The sequence below is a fragment of the Zophobas morio genome, unplaced genomic scaffold, assembly GCF_036711695.1.
Source record: "Zophobas morio isolate AGI-343-1 ecotype UQ-CSIRO unplaced genomic scaffold, CSIRO_AGI_Zmor_V1 ptg000038l, whole genome shotgun sequence".
Lineage (NCBI taxonomy): Eukaryota > Metazoa > Arthropoda > Insecta > Coleoptera > Tenebrionidae > Zophobas > Zophobas morio.
The window spans coordinates 2,449,802-2,466,723 of NW_026972143.1; the positions used below are offsets into that span (position 1 = coordinate 2,449,802).

Consider the following 16,922-nt stretch of genomic DNA (forward strand, 5'->3'; position numbering starts at 1 on the left):
TACCGATCGAAGTGTTTACAGAAAAAAATCGTAATACAGTTATTTCTAAAATCCGGATCACAATATTTCATGCAAAAGTAAATAAAGATATCTACACGTTCTATTGTGGTGTAAAGAAAATTGGGTTTTAATATACAGAGTGTTTATAAAAATACATAATTATAAGAATTTTCAAATGTCGATTTTTTCGTTTTTTCAAATACGACACCTTGTATTTATTCCATAAACTATTGCAACAGTGGTTATAAAGCTACATAAGAGGCTAATAAGAATATGAAAAAATATACAGGGTGCTGAAAAAATGGTTCACCAACTCAATGGTACATTATTAAGTTCACTAGTCTAAGTTCGGGAAAAATCATTAAAAAAATCCTTCAGTCAATTTGACGTTCACTTACAGAAACAAAATATCGATTTAGGCCGATAAATTAAAAAACTCTAAAAATTAGCTACACTTGTCCAATTTACCCTAAACAATTTTTAAGTTTTTTGTTATTTTATAAAATGAAGAAAACTATGGATGAAAATAAGATACTACGAAGTCTGATTGATTTTATGTGTCCAACACAAAGTGGTGAATTAGAATATGGTGAAATATTAAAAAAAAAAGTCAAAATTTGAAGGGCTACATTTTCTACATTTGGGCCCTACAATTTTTTTTATTGTTTTTTTCTCTGTTCTATAAGCACTATTCAACAACGTGTCATAGAGTTGGTGCGCCATTTTTTCAACACCCTGTATATTCTTATACAACTTTTTTTTTTGCTTTATAACCTAGCACATTTTCGAAATTGCGCTGCGACGTTGTCAACTTATTCCAACTTCCAAAAAAAACCGGAATACTTATTTTTAAAATCTATATATAAATAAAATTGGGTTTTCATAGTGTTTATAAAAAATAAATTATAACAATTTTCAAATGTCGATATTTCCGTTTTTTTCAAATGAAACACCCTGTATCTATTAGTGCGTCTCATTGTTTCCACAAAATATTGCAACGTTGTTAAACAAATCCAATAAATCGGAATAACGTGGTAACCTTGAAAAAACAAAGTATGATTATAAAGCCATAGAGGTTAATAAGAATATGAGAAAATATATAGGGTATTTCATAAAAAAAACACATTGTATGTTATGCCTCGAAAACAAAACACTCTGTGTAGTCAGAAATAATTGTACTGTATGCTACTCAAAGAGCTCTCTGAGTTTTTCCCCATTTCTAAAAATTATAATAAAAAAATTGTTCGAAAGTTGTTTCGACAGAACTTCCCCCACAACAAAAGTACATATAACTAAAGTATTAGCCCCACCCACCCACCCTTTGTTTTGTTAGAGGATATGCCAAATTCAGTCTTATCTTAGCAAATACAGACCCCGCCCACCCGCCCTCTATTTTCTTAGAGGGTATATCATTTGCCAAAATCAATCTTATCTTAAGAAATAAATAAATAAATAATCTTATTCATTAATTTTTTTTGAGTCACCCTGTATAAGCAAATCAAAAATACATGAATGCAATGACAAATTACAAGCCTAGACCGATCATATTTTGCACATTTAAGATAAATCAGTTTTTTAGGGGGGGATAAGCAAATACATTTTGATCAAAAATTTGTCAATTTAATCACTTTAAAAGATCTCCAAGATTTCGCATAATTCAATTTTGCAATTCTTGCTTTATTCGATAAACTAAATTGACTGATTCATTATTTTTTGCGAGTCACCCTGTATAAGAAAATCTAAAAAACATGAATGTCATGATAAATTACAAGCCTAGACTGATCATATTTTGCACATTTAAGATAGATCAGTTGTTTAGGGGGGGGGGGGGGGTATTTTATATGTTCTCAGTTTGAAGTAAATCAATCTCAACATAACCTCTAACATATTGAAATAATATACACATAAGAATCTCTGTTGCACGTGTCATTTTTGACACTGACACGTGATTGAATAATGTAATGAGGTGTCATTTGTGCAGTAGTACCACCTATACAACTGCTGACACAGCCAACTCTAATTCAGTTTATTGTCATTCGCATGGTATTGTCCATTCACGATCTTTACTACGCGGGGTTGGCCATGAAAATCTAGTGAGTTTGTTGGTAGTGGGTACTGAATAATCAAAATTCCCTGAGAGCAAATTGAATTTAAAAAATAATTAGTAGAATAAATTCCTGACTTGGTAGGAAAGGAACCAAGAAAGATGGCCCAATAAAGAAATTCGTACATCTTTGTAGGAAATATGCCAGAAATTTAGTATCTAATTCATTAAATGAGATAAATCAATATTTACAAACTATTTAAAAAACTGAAAAAAAAATATATAAAATTTGTGATAACTAAAATTTGAAATTTTACAAATAAATATTCATGTTATAAAAAAACGGAAAATTTAAATGTTCTAATGTAGTTTAATTGAGCAGACCTTATTATTAATTTCTTCTTTCATTTTCTGTATAATTTAAGATATTACTTTTTTTTATATTGCTAAAAACATTAGCTAACAGTGCATTAACATTCTAACATAATTTCAAACAAATTACGATTTCGTAACTCATTTTCACCCATAAAGTGCAAAAGTCTATGACACACATCTAATAAAAAGAACTCATTTTTTAATACCAACACAATTTCCTTATTTTAACAGCTGTAGTTAACATTTACAGAATTACCACCGACATTCTCCCACTTCGATCAAAAGAATTTTCACCACACTGAACAAAAGTATATAATTTTGTCTCAATTTGAGTGACAAATTTTAAAACAAAAGCATTGCTAATTAGAGTTATTTACGTAAGCGCTAAATAAACTTTTTGTTTTCGTTTAGAACTTAATGGTACGAAACAAACAAAAAACATAATTAACAATAAAACAACAGCAGCTAACAAAAATATCCAGTTCTGGTAAATCAAACATTACGAAGTTCTATTTTTCCGAAAACAACAAACATTGGTGAACTAATAAAGAGGCAAAAATTAATTCACCTAGTTGTTAACATGGACAGCTCTTATGCATAAAAAACCACCGTGCATGGAAAATATGGACACAATCAACGCTCCATTAAACTTAAGTAATCTAATTTCAAATGATTATCTTTTCATTGCTCCGCAATGATTAAAAATCGATATCGGCATGATTGGCTACCACAAAAAACACGTGCTTTCGGAATATTAAATCGTTGTGTTTACCCACAAGCTGACCTTTTCAGAAACAAAAAAAGTTGAAGCAAAATTTGCGAAAATCAACCTTTCAACTTAAAACTATATAAAACTTGGTTTGATGGACAACGATGGGCTAAAAATGCCATTCAAAGAACTGAAGAACCACACCGAAGTCCAACGAATCCGATTCTCGTGAATGTAAAAACCCAATCACATGTACCATTATCCACCCACTCCTCAACACAAACACCATTAAAACAGCCCATTTCCTGCCATCATAAACTGTTAAACTTACGTAAGACATTACCCAACACTAATTTAGCGACTCCAAACCAATTAAAAGCCAACTAAATAAATAAACAAAACAAGCACCTGTCGTCAAAATATCCACCACAGACGTATTGGCGCTACTGTTAACTTTCTGCGTATTATTTCTCGAACTCCTCGTCCTTTGCCTCGACTTCCTCAACAACTGTTTATAATTCTCCGTCTTTTTACTAAGATAATAATATTGAACACAGTCAGAAACGGATTTTCGTTCGATGAACGACGCTATGACTCCGAAGTTCTTCGGATGTTGGAGGTACTTCTCTTTGAAGATTTCCTTTTCACTGGGCGTCCAGATGTTGAGGAACTGTCGGCTCTTGTAGACCATCTCCATGTCCTCGATGAAGCCGTTGTCGTTCTGGTACGTGACTTTGCGTTCCTTCGAGTCGAGGAGGATCGGGGGGATGACGGCGTAACTGCGCATTTTTTTGTCCTCGAGGGCTTGCTCCTGGAGGTTGTCCATTATCTCTTCCATGTCGGCTTCGGATTTTACCCGGGCGCCCACGCGGTTAAACCTGAAAATTCCGGGCGAATTAGAAACGGGAGAAAAAAGTCGCAGTGTGTTTAATAAAACAACGCAAGTCCAAGGGAAAAAGCAACAAGTTTGGCGAAATTTGCAAACGGGGTATTAGTTAAATTAAATTGCAAATTAGACACAACATCAGAGAACGGAGCAAATAAACAAGTAAATAAATTTAATAAACTTGACGATGTTTACTTGTCTTGTGAAGAACAGAACTCATTAAATAGTAAAATTCAAAGTCAACAAGAAAAAACGACAACACCAACATTATTACAAAAACAGAAAAAATAAAGAAAAAACTGGGACGGTAAAAAATATATGAATAATAAATGAACTCTAGTCCCACCGAACACGGACTTTTTTTTGTAATTAATTACCGCATCTGTCTAATTTTGGATTGATTAAAAATAAATAATAAATACGTTTTTGAAATTTTCTCGAATCTTTGTAGAAAACAAATAAAACCGACGTCGTTAAAAAACACAAAAGAGAATCTATACTGCACTACAACTGAAATCCACAAGAATCCACGAAAAAAGAAATCATAAGAAGCGGAAGAAAAACACAAGAAAAAAGAAAATAAAAAAAATTCTTATATTTTATGAAATTTTAACAATACAGAGCGATAAATTTTTTATCTAGAATAGATAATAAAACATTTATTACTCTGTATAACCATTAAAAGCAATAATCACACAAAATTTTAAAGTGTTGGAAAAAACAATCAAATGGATCTTATTTGAGTGACTATGTTCAAAGCCAAAATAACAAATTACGAAATATAAATAAGACATCCAGAAAATCCAGACTTCAAAACATATAATAAAGAAATATAATTCTAGTTTTAAATTATAAGAAATTCTTTACAATCCACCTTTATGGACTTAAGAAAGAAATAATAAAAAAGAATAACAAAGACACTTAAATTATTAAAAAAAAATGTGTCAATAAAACAAAATTACAAGAAGTGTTTGTAATGAAAAAGAAAAATCTGATTACCAATATGCCAAAGAATTCTTATAAAAAAGAAAACTAAAATAAAAAAGTGTTTTTCTTTTAATTGACGTATTTCATACTACTTATACTTCCAGAAAATAACATAAATACAATAAAAAAAAAAAAAAAAACCAAGAGCAACAAATGTAAGGAAATTAGCTGAGGAAAAAACTATTTATACCTAATAAACGATAAATGATATGACATCTACAAATAAAATTACGAGAAAAACTGGTCCGAAAACTCCAAAGCTTCTTCGAAAAATGATAAAATTTGATTTTGCGAAATTTTATTTATTTTATGATCACTCCTATGAGTTAAAAAACCTAGATAATACATTCTTAGAAAAAAAAACAAACTCATCCATAGCCCACGTTTCAAAAATTTTGATTGAATATTTAAAGAACAGTTTTAATATTACCAGTATTACCCAATAAAAATTATAATACTAATGATAATAAACAAAATCATGATAAGTACAGGGGAATGTTATTTTATAGAATCTAAATGACATTTACTGAGCAAAATTTTGAGGTGACGTCATTAAATTGTTGGTGGGGATGATTAAACATATTTGGTTAACGGTTTATCATTCACAGAAGACAGACAGACAGACGATAGATAGACGACAGACAAATAGATAAGCAGACGATAGACAGATGACAAACGACAAACGACAGACAAAAACACGAAAGACATGATGCAATATATACGGATTTCGGAGATTATCTGCCCAACAAAAACCGACACAGACGATAGACAGACAAAAGATAGACAAACAATTGACAGGCGATAGACAGACGACATATAGATGGTAGACTGAAAAAAAAATACAACAAACAACAAAAATGGAATCTACAAAAATAAAATTACGAAAAACCGGTACAATGTTATTTCAGCAGAACTTCCCCCGCCTCTGAAGTATAGTCCAACGAATCCAGCTTCTTCGAAAAATTGTAAACTTTGATATTGCGAAATTTCATTAATTTTATGATAACCGCTATAAGAAAAAATGGAGATGTCAGAGATCGAACCAGGGACCACTGATCCATGGCCCCAGTTCTAGAAATTTCTTCGTATTATGTATTTAAAGAACAGTTTTCCTACTAGCAGTATTAAAGAGTGAAATTTATAATAAAAATAAATAAAATTAAGACCGATTCATAAACCACAAGTACAGCTATAGGTTATTTTATAAAATTTAAATAACATTAACGAAAAAAAAAAATTGAAGTAATGTCATTAAATTGTTGGTGGGGATTATTAGATATATTTGGTTAGCGGTTTACCACCTACAGACGACACACACACGAAAAACAGAAAATGGAATATATATGGATTGTCCTAAGAAAGGAATGTTCCGATAATTTCGAATTTCTGTCTAACAAAAATCGATACAAACGACAGTCACATGACAAACAGACAGACAGACAAACAGACGACACAGAGAATAGGCTAAAAAAAATTTATAATAAACGACAGACATGAAATTTACAAATAAAAATTAAGAGAAATTGGCCCAAAATTATTTAGATAGACACTTTGTAAAATCCTCTATTTTTTTTTGAGTTTTTACTGCTATGCTGTGATTTTTTTTCTTTCCGAGCGTAAGCTAAGCAAGCAGTGTAATCGAGTCAATTTTTCGTTTCGTCAATTTTTTGGTTTGAAATTTTTCGATATTTCATTTTTATGTTTCCTCAATTTTTCAAGTTCTTGATTTTTATTTAATATTTATTATTATCCCGATTTTTTAATTTTCATTTTTCCGATTTTATATTACAATTTTTCGTTTTTTCGATGTTTCTTTCCATTTTATAATTTTTAGTTTATCCAATTTTTCAAATTTTTATTCTTAGATTTTTCAATTCATAGGTTTTCCAATTTTTAAATTCCTCAAGTTTGCAAATTTTGGTTTTCCAAATTTCCGATTTTCCGATTTTTCGTTTTTTTCTATTTTCTAGTTTTTGATTTCCAATTTTCAGATTTTTCAAAGTTTTCACTATAGACATTTCCGTTTCATTTTTGATCTTTCAATTCTACAATTGTGCAATTTTCCCATTTTTTTATTCGAAAAGTTGAAAAATCGAAACACAGAAAAAACCAAAAATTACAAAATCGAAAAAGTGGAAAATCGAAGAACTGAAGTAACGAAAAATTGAAACATTGAAAAACAAAAAATCGAAAAAAGAATAAACAGAAAAATTCGAGAGAGTCATCAAAATTATAAGGTTGAAAAACTGTAAGACTGTTAAGATCGAAAAATTGAAATTAAATGTCCAGAAATTGAAAAATTAAAAATTGAAAAATAAAAAAATTCTAAAATCATAAAATCGAAAAAGTTTTTTTTTAATCATAATTATTATTACATGTTTAAAATAAAAACTAGAAAAATTCCAATTGAAAAACTGAAAAAAACGAAGAAATGAAAAATTTCACATTGAAAAAAAAAAGAAAAAAATTCAAAAATCTAAAAATCGACAATCGAAAAATCGAAGATCGAATTGGGTTTTAAAATTTTCGCTTTTACAACTTTAATTTTTTCAATTTTTCAATTTCTCGACTTTTTTCAGTTTTTCGACATTACAATTTTATAATTTTTCGATTTTTCAGTTGCTGAATTTTTATTTATTTTTTTATACCACAACTTTTCGTTTTTTCGTTTCCTTTATTTTCTCAACTTCCCTCGCCCCTACAGTATGTACAGTCCAACAAATTTTGCTGCTTCGAAAAATCATAAAATTAATAACCCCTTAAGTTAAAAAAAACAGATAATACCAGTCCGAGTGTCAGAAAAAAAAATGGAGATGTCGGAAATTTAACGCTAGATCCATAGCCTCAGTTCTAGAAATCTCTTCGTATTATATATTTAAAGGACAATTTTACTAGGTACTAGTAGTATTAAACAATGAAAATTGTAATAAAAATAAATAAAATCAAGGCGGATTCATAAACCACAAGTATAGCTATAAGTTATTTTATAAAATTTAAATAACATTAACGAGAAAATAATTCAGGTCAGACATATTTGGTGAAAATGTATTATGGATTGTGTCCTAAGAAAGAAATGGTTTCATAATTTCGAAGAATACCTGTCTAACAAAAATCGACACAGACAGAAAAACAATAAGCTAAAAAAAAATATTTACAATAAACGACAGAATGAAATCTGCAAATAAAATTATGAAAAACTGGTCCAAGATTATTTACACAGAACTTCTCTCACTCCACAAATTCAGCTTCTTTGAAAAATTATTAAATTTGATTTTGTGAAATTTTATTAATTTTATGATAACCGCTATAAGTTAAAAAATATAGTTAATACCAGACAGTGTGGAAAAAAAAATGGGCCTGTCGGAAATCGAACCCGGATCTACGTTCCAGAAATTTCTTCGTATTATGTATTTGAAGAACACTTTAACTACTAGCAGTATTAAACAATGAATATTATAATAAACAAAATCGAGGCGGATCCATAAACCACAAATACAGCCATAGGTTTATTTTATTAAATTTAAATAACATTTAGTGAGAAAACAGACACACGAAAAACAGCAAATGGAATATATATGGATTGTCCTAAGAAAGGAATGGTGCGATAATTTCGAAGATTGTCTGTCTAACAAAAATCGATACGAACGACAGTCACATGACAAACAGACAGACAGACAGACGACATAGAGAATAGGCTAAAAAAAAATTATAATAAACGACAGATATGAAATTTACAAATAAAAATTAAGAAAAATTGGCCCAAAATTATTTAGATAGACACTTTGTAAAATCCTCTATTTTTTTTTGAGTTTTTACTGCAATGCTATGACTTTTTTACTTTCCGAGCGTAAGCTAAGCAAGCAGTGTAATCGAGTCAATTTTTCGTTTCGTCAATTTTTTGGTTTGACATTTTTCGATATTACAGTTTTTGATTTTTCAATTTTTCAGTTTTGCAAATTTTAATTTTTCAGATTTTTCATTTTTATGTTTCCTCAATTTTTCAAGTTCTTGATTTTTATTTATTATTTTCCCGATTTTTTAATTTTCATTTTTCGATTTTATATTACATTTTTCGTTTTTTCGATGTTTCTTTCCATTTTATAATTTTTAGTTTTTTCAATCTTTCAAACTTTTATTCTTAGATTTTTCAATTCATAGGTTTTCCAATTTTTAAATTCCTCAAGTTGGTTTTCCAATTTTCCGATTTTCCGATTTTTCGTTTTTTTCAATTTTTCTAGTTTTTGTTTTTCAATTTTTAGATTTTTCAAAGTTTTCACCATAGACGAAAAGTTGAAAAATCGAAACACTGAAAAAACCAAAAATTACAAAATCGAAAAAGCGGAAAATCGGAGAACTGAAGAAACGAAAAATTGAAACGTTGAAAAAGAAAAATCGAAAAAAGAATAAATAGAAAAATTCGAGAGACTCATCAAAGTTATAAGGTTGAAAAACTGTAAGATTGTTAAGATCGAAAAATTGAAATTAAATGTCCAGAAATTGAAAAATTAAAAATTGAAAAATAAAAAATAGAAAAATTCTAAAATCATAAAATTGAAAACGTGAACATTTTTTTAATCATAATTATTATTACATGTTTAAAATAAAAACTAGAAAAATTCCAATTGAAAAACTGAAAAAACGAAGAAATGAAAAATTTCACATTGAAAAAAGAAGAAAAAAATCTAAAAATCGACAATCGAAAAATCGAAGATCGAATTGGGTTCTACAATTTTTGTTTTTACAACTTTAATTTCTTCAAGTTTTCAATTTCTCGACTTCCAAATTTTTCAGTTTTTCGTTTCTTTAATTTCTCAATTTGGAGGTTTTTAATTTTGAAATTTTTCGACATTACAATTTTATAATTTTTCGATTTTTCATTTTTATGTTTCCTCAATTTTTCAAGTTCTTGATTTTTATTTATTGTTATTTCGATTTTTTAATTTTCATTTTTTGGTTTTTATATTACAATTTTTCGTTTTTTCGATGTTTCTTTCCATTTTACAATTTTTAGTTTATGAATTTTTCAAATTTTTATTCCTACATTTTTCAATTCATAGGTTTTCCAATTTTTAAATTCCTCAAGTTGGTTTTCCAATTTTACGATTTTCCGATTTTTAGTTTTTTTCAATTTTTCTAGTTTTTGATTTCCAATTTTCAGATTTTTCAAAGTTTTCGCTATAGACATTTCCGTTTCATTTTTGATCTTTCAATTCTACAATTGTGCAATTTTCCCATTTTTTTATTCGAAAAGTAGAAAAATCGAAACACTGAAAAAACCAAAAATTACAAAATCGAAAAAGTGGAAAGTCGAAGAACTGAAGAAACGAAAAATTGAAACATCGAAAAACAAAAAATCGAAAAAAGAATAAATAGAAAAATTCGAGAGAGTCCTCAAAATTATAAGGTTGAAAAATTGTAAGACGTTAAGATCGAAAAATTGAAATTAAATGTCCAGAAATTGAAAAATTAAAAATTTAAAAATAAAACAGAAAAATTCTAAAATCATAAAATTGAAAAAGTGAACATTTTTTTAATCATAATTATTATTACATGTTTAAAATAAAAACTAGAAAAATTCCAATTGAAAAACTGAAAAACCATTGAAAAAAAAAAAGAAAAAAAATTCAAAAATCTAAAAATCGACAATCCAAAAATTGAAGATCGAATTGGGTTTTACAATTTTCGTTTTTACAACTTTAATTTTTTCAATTTCTCGACTTCCAAATTTTTCAGTTTTTCGTTTCTCTAATTTTTCGATTTGGAGGTTTTTAATTTTGAAATTTTTCGACATTACAATTTTATAATTTTTCGTTTTTCAGTTGCTGAATTTTTATTTATTTTTTTATACCACAACTTTTCGTTTTTTCGTTTCCTTTATTTTCTCAACTTCCCTCGCCCCTACAGTATGTACAGTCCAACAAATTTTGCTGCTTCGAAAAATTATAAAATTAATAACCCCTTAAGTTATGGAGATGTCGGAGATTTAACGCTAGATCCATAGCCTCAGTTCTAGAAATCTCTTCGTATTATATATTTAAAGAACAATTTTACTAGGTACTAGTAGTGTTAAACAATGAAAATTCTAATAAAAATAAATAAAATCAAGGCGGATTCATAAACCACAAGTATAGCTATACGTTATTTTATAAAATTTAAATAACATTAACGAGAAAATAAGTCAGGTCAGATATATTTGGTGAAAATGTATTATGGATTGTGTCCTAAGAAAGAAATGGTTTGATAATTTCGAAGAATATCTGTCTAACAAAAATCGACACAGACAGAAAAACAATAAGCTAAAAAAAGAAAATATTTACAATAAACGACAGACATGAAATCTGCAAATAAAATGATGAAAAACTGGTTCAAGATTATTTACACAGAACTTCTCTCACTCCACAAATTTAGCTTCTTTGAAAAATTATTAAATTTGATTTTGTGAAATTTTATTAATTTTATGATAACCGATATGATATAAGTTAAAAAATATAGTTAATACCAGACAGTGTGGAAAAAAAAATGGACCTGTCGGAAATCGAACCCGGATCTACGTTCCAGAAATTTCTTCGTATTATGTATTTGAAGAACACTTTAACGAGTATTAAACAATGAATATTGTAATAAACAAAACCGAGGCGGATCCATAAACCACAAATACAGCCATAGGTTTATTTTATAAAATTTAAATAACATTTAGTGAGAAAACAGACACATGAAAGACAGAAAATGAGACGAATGTACACGGATTGTCCTAGGAAAAAAATGTACAATAAATAATTGGAATAAAGTAACAAAAGTCAATAAACAGAAATATACATAAAGAAAAAAAATGCAGTAAAAATAACATTCCAATAAAAAGTCGTGGTGTAAAAAAATATTACATTTACTTTGAAAGTTAAAACATTAAAGAAAATTTTATACAAACGAAAACAGATAACCGTAAGATTCAGAACGAAATTTAAAAAAATAAAACAATTTTTTAATAAATGTCACAAGCAAAACGTTCCTAACTTATGTTCGGGAAATAGAAATAAAAAATATCTTCGCAACGAAATTTAGAAGTAAAAAGGAAACCACAAAATGAATGTCGAAATATAATTACAGTTTTAAATTACGAGAAATTTTCTGGTTGCTTTTCCATACTCAACGAAAAAGAAATTCAAATAAACGATAATACGAAAAGTAAAACCCAACAAGGAAACTCGAATTACATTAAAAAAATAAAAAAGACGCATCCATTAGAAATGGTAGCAATTAAAGTCTGAATTATATAACAACAAGGCAGTTACAAAAAAATGTAATACGAAATTCAAACATTCATTTATCGAACAAAACATTTTGAAACAAAGTATTGCATTATTTTGATAAACATCTGGGTTTATGTTGAATAAATGGTGATTTGTTGTGGGAAATTGACCATTCTGTTCATACACGATGATGACAAAGTCGTTACTTTAAATGGAACAAAATGACCTCTACGAAACTTTCTAGATAGACGATTAAGTGCATTTTTACGGCGTTGTGTCAACAAAAAATATTACACTAAATCAGAATTCCATATTTAGAAACACACAATCCCACTTGTAAACCAGACGATGTGTGATACATCACTCACATTTATCAGAAAAAGGAAATGTCTCAGAACGAACCCTGGAAGAACTCGCTACTCATCAGATAAGACAGTACAAACCCAACAAAAAAAGTCGAAAACCATCAATTACCTCTCCTTATCCTCCCTCTGCTTCCTCAACTCCGGAAACACCTTCTCGAAGAACTCCCTGTTCTTCGCCTCCTTCGCCTTCCTCTTCGTGCTGCCCTCGATCTTGTCCACCTTCCTCAGCCACTCCTGCATCAATTTGCTGTACGTCTCCGTCAGATACGCGTTCCGCGTGTCCTTCTCCGCGTGCCTGCGCTTGAAGTACTCCAGGAGGCGCTTCTTGAACGCCATGTGCTTCCTCTTGTTTTCGTGGTACACCGCCGTGTCGCTCGGCTGGTTGTACAACGGCCACTCGACCTTCGGCCCTAGCCAGTCGAGCTTCGCGTGGGCGCTTTGCGCCTTCTTCCTGTTCTCCGCGTAGATCTTCTGCGGGAGGCTCTGGTGCTTCGGCTGCGCATCCTCTTCGACCTCGGTTTTGACGGACGGCTTGTTCGCGATCTCCTCCAAGTCCTTCTCCTTCTTCTTGAGGATGGCTATCTGCGACTCCGCTTTCGCGATTTCGCGGTCGACTTTGCCGATCTGCTGGATCAGCTCGTCCTTGGTGGTGCGGAAGGTTTGTTCTTCTTGCTGGAGGTGGTCGGGGAGGGTCGGAGAGATCGCTTCGACTTGGGGGTTGTAGGTTCCAGGTTGTTCCTGTCAAACGAAAAGCGTTACAAAAATCGCAGTTTATTGGTGTTTTTTAAGTAATTTCATTAATTCGTAAGTCTTGATTGAATGGTTTCTGTCTAGGAGCTCCATCGGTGTTTTGACGCGAGCTTAATGATTTCTTTGACCTTGAACCTTAACCTTTAAATTGATCTGTGTTCTATAAATAATACAAGAACGTGTGACCAATCAGTGAGTTTTTCTCTTTAATTTGGGACATAAATCGAAGCAGAGGTAATTAAAATGTCTTACCTACAACTACACTATAACAAAATGTAGTTTATCGTTGTAAACAGGATTTAATGCTCCCTAGATGTCCATCAAGAAGACAGAGTACTTACTATTTAAATAAGTTTTGTCAATTGTATTGCGTAAGGTTCCACCTTTAACATAAAAACAATGGCGTTTATAGAATTCAGTTTCATGACAATATACTTTGTCCACCAAATTCATGAAATTGAAATTTTGATTAATAGCAGACTGATCTATGTATAGTTCTGGTTTTAAAAAATAAACATTGACCAAATTACTTTATGGACTTATCTGGAATTTATTAGTTATTATTTTAAATTAAATAAAAAAACAGCCAATTTTAAAAAGATGTAGTTGTTTTCCCACCAAAATCGCAAACTCTAACCGAAAACTCATCTCTTCACCCACACACACACACACAAAAAAAAAAGCTCATTACTCTCGTGTCTATCCTCAAGGGCTGGATGTTGTCCTTCTGCTCCTGCAACCTGATCTTCTTGATCGGCTGCTGTCCTTGAGCGACACCGCTGTCCAGATGGACGACGCCCGCCCCTCCGGGCAGGGTCTCCCTGGCCCTTCCGCTAGCGTATTCAGGGTGGAGGAGGGATATCCTCTGGGGGCGGTAGTCCCTATAACCCCCCGTATAAACGGCGGCCGCTCCTGGCGCGTATCTTTGTGTCGACACTTGCACCTGGCTGATCGTCGGTTGAGGGGGGGCTTGGGGCAGCTGCGGCGATGCGGGGTACGGATAACGGGCTGCTGTCGACAATGGCGACCTCGATGGCTTGTAGATATCCGTCGTGGCTTGGCTGTGGTTCGGTCTGGAATGAGAGCGATTCGAAAATCAATAAAACTTATTATATAGTCGTATCGCGTTAAATCGTAAAATCTATTCGTTATTATTAATTGCCACATTGGCACACTTATTTTGTTATATTGATTGTATTGGTCGTTTTTTGAACGATTTTTTACATGACGTCATCGTTTTTCCGGAAAATAAACGAGTTAATGGTCTACACTGTGTAAAAAAATACAATTATTATTAAAATGAAACTGCTCTGAATCGTTAATTTTTTTCCGTAGAGGCCAAATTACTTTAATTCCATTTATTTTCGTCACAATGTGTTTTATAGACCAACCTATATTTTTGTTTATAACAAATAATAAAATTAAAATGTAAGTATGTACAGTCGAACCTTGATAAATAGGGTCTTAAAAAAACTTATTACAAATTCTAGTGTTCATTGCTATTTGTACACAACTTTTTCATCGTCCTGACCTGAAGATTAGTACTTATCAAGGTGCGACTCACTGAGATTCGACTGTATGTTAATTTAAAGCTCCCAGATATTTCATTGAAAGATTAAATTAACCTTGGAAATGCCAAATCCCGATCAGTTTTTACGTGAACACTTGTAATGATTTTAAATTATTTGCTTTGCAATTCTGAGATCTACGGCGATTTTTGATTTTTTAGTTTTTCGATTTTGCGTTGCTTCTATTTTTCGATTTGCAATTTTTAAATTTTTCAGTTTCATAATTTTTCGAAAAATTGGATAATTAAGAACTGAGAAGTCGAAAAATTGAAAAATCAACAATTTAAATTTTCGAATCAAAAAATGAAAAACTTCAAAATTGTAAATTTAAAAAAATCAAAAGAAAAACGAAAAAGTGTAAGACGAAAATTTCGGAAAATCTGAAAATTTGAAATGAACAACTTGAAAAATTTGAAAATAGAAAAAGTGCGAAATATTGTATAATTGAAAGATTGAAAATTACAAAAATCGGAAAATCGAAAATTGAATAAACGAAAAATTACAAAATCGAAGTAAACATTGAAAAAACAAAGAAAATAAAGAAACGAAGAATTGTGATATAAAATCGATCAAATGATAATACAAAAATCTAGAAAATGAAAGATAAAAATCAAGGACTTAATAACAATAAATTGAAAAATAGAAAAATTCAAGAAACGAAAAATTGAAAAATTTGGAAGTCGAGAAATTGAAAAGTTGAAAAATTATTATATTATATATATATTTTCTTAGAGGATATGTCATTTGACGAAAAAAAATTATCTTTTGCCAAAGTCAGTCTTATCTTAGCAAATACTAGCCCCGCCCACCCTCTCTTTTCTTAGAAGGTTTATCATTTGCCAAAATCAATTTTATCTTAGCAAGTTTTCTTCTTGATCATTTTTTCGGATGAAAAATGGAGTTTGTGTTGATAAATAGTGGAATCTAAATAAAAATGTAAAACTAATCCCACTCACCCCCACTTTTGAATTTCATTGGTTTATTTTTGAAAGATTATAATTATTTTTTTCGATTTTTGTTTTCTGATAACCTCTTCCGAGTCAAAACCAGAGGCGTAATTAACACTTCTGCAGCTTTTTGACTTGAATTTTTCAATTCTTGTTTTTCATGTTTTTTTGGTTCTTCAGTTTTTCAATTTGAAATTTCTCAAGTTCCTTACTTTAAATTTTTCAGTTTTTCAATTTTTCAACTTTTAAAATGTTCAATTTTTAGGCTTTGCGATTTTTCGATTTGTAATTTTTGGTTTCGGTTGTTTAATTTCTTTATTTTTACATTTTCTTTTTTCAGTGCCCTGATTTTCAACATTTTTTTTAATATGAAATTGTAGATTTTTCAGTTTCTCGATTTTTCACTTTTACCATTTTAGTCTTTTTTCCATTTTTCAATTTTTCAACTTAAAAGTAAAAATGAAAACCTCGAATAATTGAGAAATCCAAAAACTGCAAAATTGAAAAATTTAAGAATTGTAAAATCGAAAATTAAATAAAGGAAAAATGACAAAATCGAAGTAAACATTGAAAAAACAAAGAAAACGAAGAAACGAAAAATTGTGATATAAAATCGAGAAAATGATAATCCAAAAATCTAGAAAATGAAAGATAAAAATCAAGGACTTAAAAAATTGAGGGTACAATAAATTGAAAAATCGAAAAATTAAAAAATTTGGAATTCGAGAATTTGAAAATTTATTATATTATTATATTTTCTTAGAGGATATGTCGTTTGCTGAAATCAGTCTTATTTAGCAAATACTAGCCCCGCCCGCCCACCCACCCTCTATTTTCTTAGAAGGTTGATCATTTGCCAAAATCAATTTTATCTTAGCAACTTTTCTTCTTGATCACTCATTTTTTTGGATGAAAAATGGAATTTGTGTCGATAAATTGTGGAATTAAAAAAAATTTTAAAACTAATCCCACCCACCTCCACTTTTGAATTTCATTGGCTTATTTCTGAAAAATTATATAATTTTTTTCGATTTTTGTTTTCTG

At 30.0% G+C, this 16,922-nt stretch overlaps 1 protein-coding gene across 4 annotated transcripts in view; it reads right to left on the bottom strand.

Annotated features, from left to right (window-relative positions):
* Positions 1-16,922, bottom strand: part of Smr (Smrter) — a 155,532-nt gene that overhangs the window by 34,688 nt on the left and 103,922 nt on the right. For all 4 annotated transcript variants that reach the window (XM_064070230.1, XM_064070231.1, XM_064070229.1 and 1 more), the window contains 3 exons: positions 14,055-14,436; positions 12,723-13,351; positions 3,537-4,006 (listed from right to left, as the gene is read on the bottom strand). In XM_064070230.1, the coding sequence (XP_063926300.1) occupies positions 3,537-4,006; positions 12,723-13,351; positions 14,055-14,436 (1,481 nt within the window). The remainder of the gene's footprint in view (positions 1-3,536; positions 4,007-12,722; positions 13,352-14,054; positions 14,437-16,922) is intronic.